The 2,277-nt window shown below is 41.4% G+C and overlaps 1 protein-coding gene across 1 annotated transcript; it reads right to left on the bottom strand.

Moving 5' to 3' along the window:
- Nucleotides 1-320: 320 nt before the first annotated feature.
- Nucleotides 321-2,277, bottom strand: LOC140119411 (uncharacterized). Its single transcript, XM_072138410.1, has 2 exons — nucleotides 2,142-2,277; nucleotides 321-1,627 (listed from the first exon to the last, which is right to left on the bottom strand). The coding sequence occupies exon 2, from the start codon at nucleotides 1,619-1,621 to the stop codon at nucleotides 476-478; it is 1,146 nt and encodes a 381-aa protein (XP_071994511.1). The 5' UTR covers nucleotides 1,622-1,627; nucleotides 2,142-2,277; the 3' UTR covers nucleotides 321-475.

Below are 2,277 nucleotides of genomic sequence, written 5' to 3'. Positions count from 1 at the left end.
AGATAAAGCCCCCCCTCGCCCCCCATGGATTCCTTATGTACAGCCTTATGCGGGCCCATCCAGCACCTCTGGACCCGGCACTTGTCCATGTATACCCAGTACTGGCGCCGGCCCTGATGACTTTCCTCCACAGGGAAAACCACCTAATGATCTCACTGTTACCCTGAGAAACCCGGGGACTGCCTGTACCTGCATGAAAAGCCATTCCACATATAAGATTCTATAGTTGGGAAAGGAATGCATCATATATAACATCCTGAAATGCATTATTTTAAATGAATAATAAATTACAGTTTAGTATTTTTTTAGTAAGACAATTTTATTCAAAAAAAAGAAGACAAAATTCTGACAGGTAGCTTTAGAAAAACCCATAGGATTATTTAAAGCAATATAATACAAGTGAACACAGCAAAGGATAAAGACATCTTGATCTTCTAAGCCAACACCAACAGAGTCCATATGTGTCCATATGTGTTCAACAACCACCTCTGAGACGAAGCACAAGGTGAAGTGTTGATTCCTTTTGGATGTTGTAATCGCATAGAGTGCGACCATCTTCCAGTTGCTTTCCTGCAAAGATCAATCTCTGCTGATCTGGTGGAATACCTTCTTTGTCTTGGATCTTGGCCTTCACATTCTCTATAGTGTCACTGGGTTCCACCTCAAGGGTGATGGTCTTTCCTGTGAGGGTTTTGACAAAGATCTGCATACCACCTCTTAGACGAAGCACGAGATGGAGAGTGGATTCTTTCTGGATGTTGTAGTCACAAAGGGTGCGACCATCTTCCAGTTGCTTTCCAGCAAAGATCAATCTCTGCTGATCTGGTGGAATACCTTCTTTGTCTTGGATCTTGGCTTTTACATTCTCAATGGTGTCACTTGGTTCTACCTCAAGTGTAATGGTCTTTCCTGTTAGGGTCTTCACAAAAATCTGCATACCACCTCTAAGACGGAGCACAAGATGAAGAGTGGATTCTTTCTGAATGTTGTAATCACATAGGGTGCGGCCATCTTCCAGCTGCTTTCCTGCAAAGATCAATCTCTGTTGATCTGGTGGGATTCCCTCTTTGTCTTGGATCTTGGCTTTCACATTTTCAATTGTATCACTGGGCTCAACCTCAAGGGTGATGGTCTTACCAGTGAGGGTCTTAACAAAGATCTGCATACCACCTCTCAGACGAAGTACAAGATGAAGAGTGGATTCCTTCTGGATGTTGTAGTCACAAAGGGTGCGACCATCTTCCAGTTGCTTTCCTGCAAAGATCAATCTCTGCTGATCTGGTGGAATACCTTCTTTGTCTTGTATCTTTGCCTTCACATTCTCAATAGTGTCACTGGGCTCAACTTCAAGAGTAATGGTCTTTCCTGTTAGGGTCTTCACAAAAATCTGCATACCACCTCTTAGACGAAGCACAAGATGAAGAGTGGATTCTTTCTGGATATTGTAATCACATAGAGTGCGACCATCTTCCAACTGCTTTCCCGCAAAGATCAATCTCTGCTGATCTGGTGGGATACCTTCTTTATCTTGAATTTTGGCCTTCACATTCTCAATAGTGTCACTGGGTTCCACCTCAAGGGTGATGGTCTTGCCAGTGAGCGTCTTCACAAAGATCTGCATTTTTAGCTGGACAAGAATTAGATAAATATTAATTTAGTGAAAATGTATATGGCACTGAGCACATTTCTGGAATGGTAGAAATATAACAGATATCAGTCCTACAAGTTCTTTATATTCCTTAATCATCAATCGATCAGTTATTTTAATAACTTGACATAAAAAGCAAATAAAGTGTAACACAATAAATTTTAGCTTTGGTAAGTTGTTCTATATGTGAAAAGTTCCCTCACAAGAAAAGAGAACTGTGTTGCCACTGCCACCTATTCCGAATTTTGGCATATGAATGGGGTCGCCTTATCTAGCATCTGTTAGATAGTAAGATATTGACTGATCTGTAAGAGGTATCTCTTATTTTTGCCATAAGCAAGAGCATTCTCCTTCCCAAAGAAAGAACTATTTGCAGAATTCTTTCCATAAATAATTGACAGTAAGGCTAAATCATGACTGATCTCCTTCAGGGGAGCCAGTAGCCCCCAACAGAAAGCTGTCCTACAGCAGAGTAATTGTAAGAGTAACCTACCTTCTATTTCTTGGAGGAACGACAGCCAAGGTTTAGTTCCACTGAAGTTTACGCTGGTGTATAACTGATGGACAAACTGACTGCTATATATACTGCTGAGTGACATCAAAGAGACACCTAACTAGTTTTCCTGGTC

Source organism: Engystomops pustulosus, chromosome 2, assembly GCF_040894005.1.
Source record: "Engystomops pustulosus chromosome 2, aEngPut4.maternal, whole genome shotgun sequence".
Lineage (NCBI taxonomy): Eukaryota > Metazoa > Chordata > Amphibia > Anura > Leptodactylidae > Engystomops > Engystomops pustulosus.
Note: the sequence above shows the minus strand (reverse complement) of the source record. Positions and strands in the feature narration are given on the sequence as shown.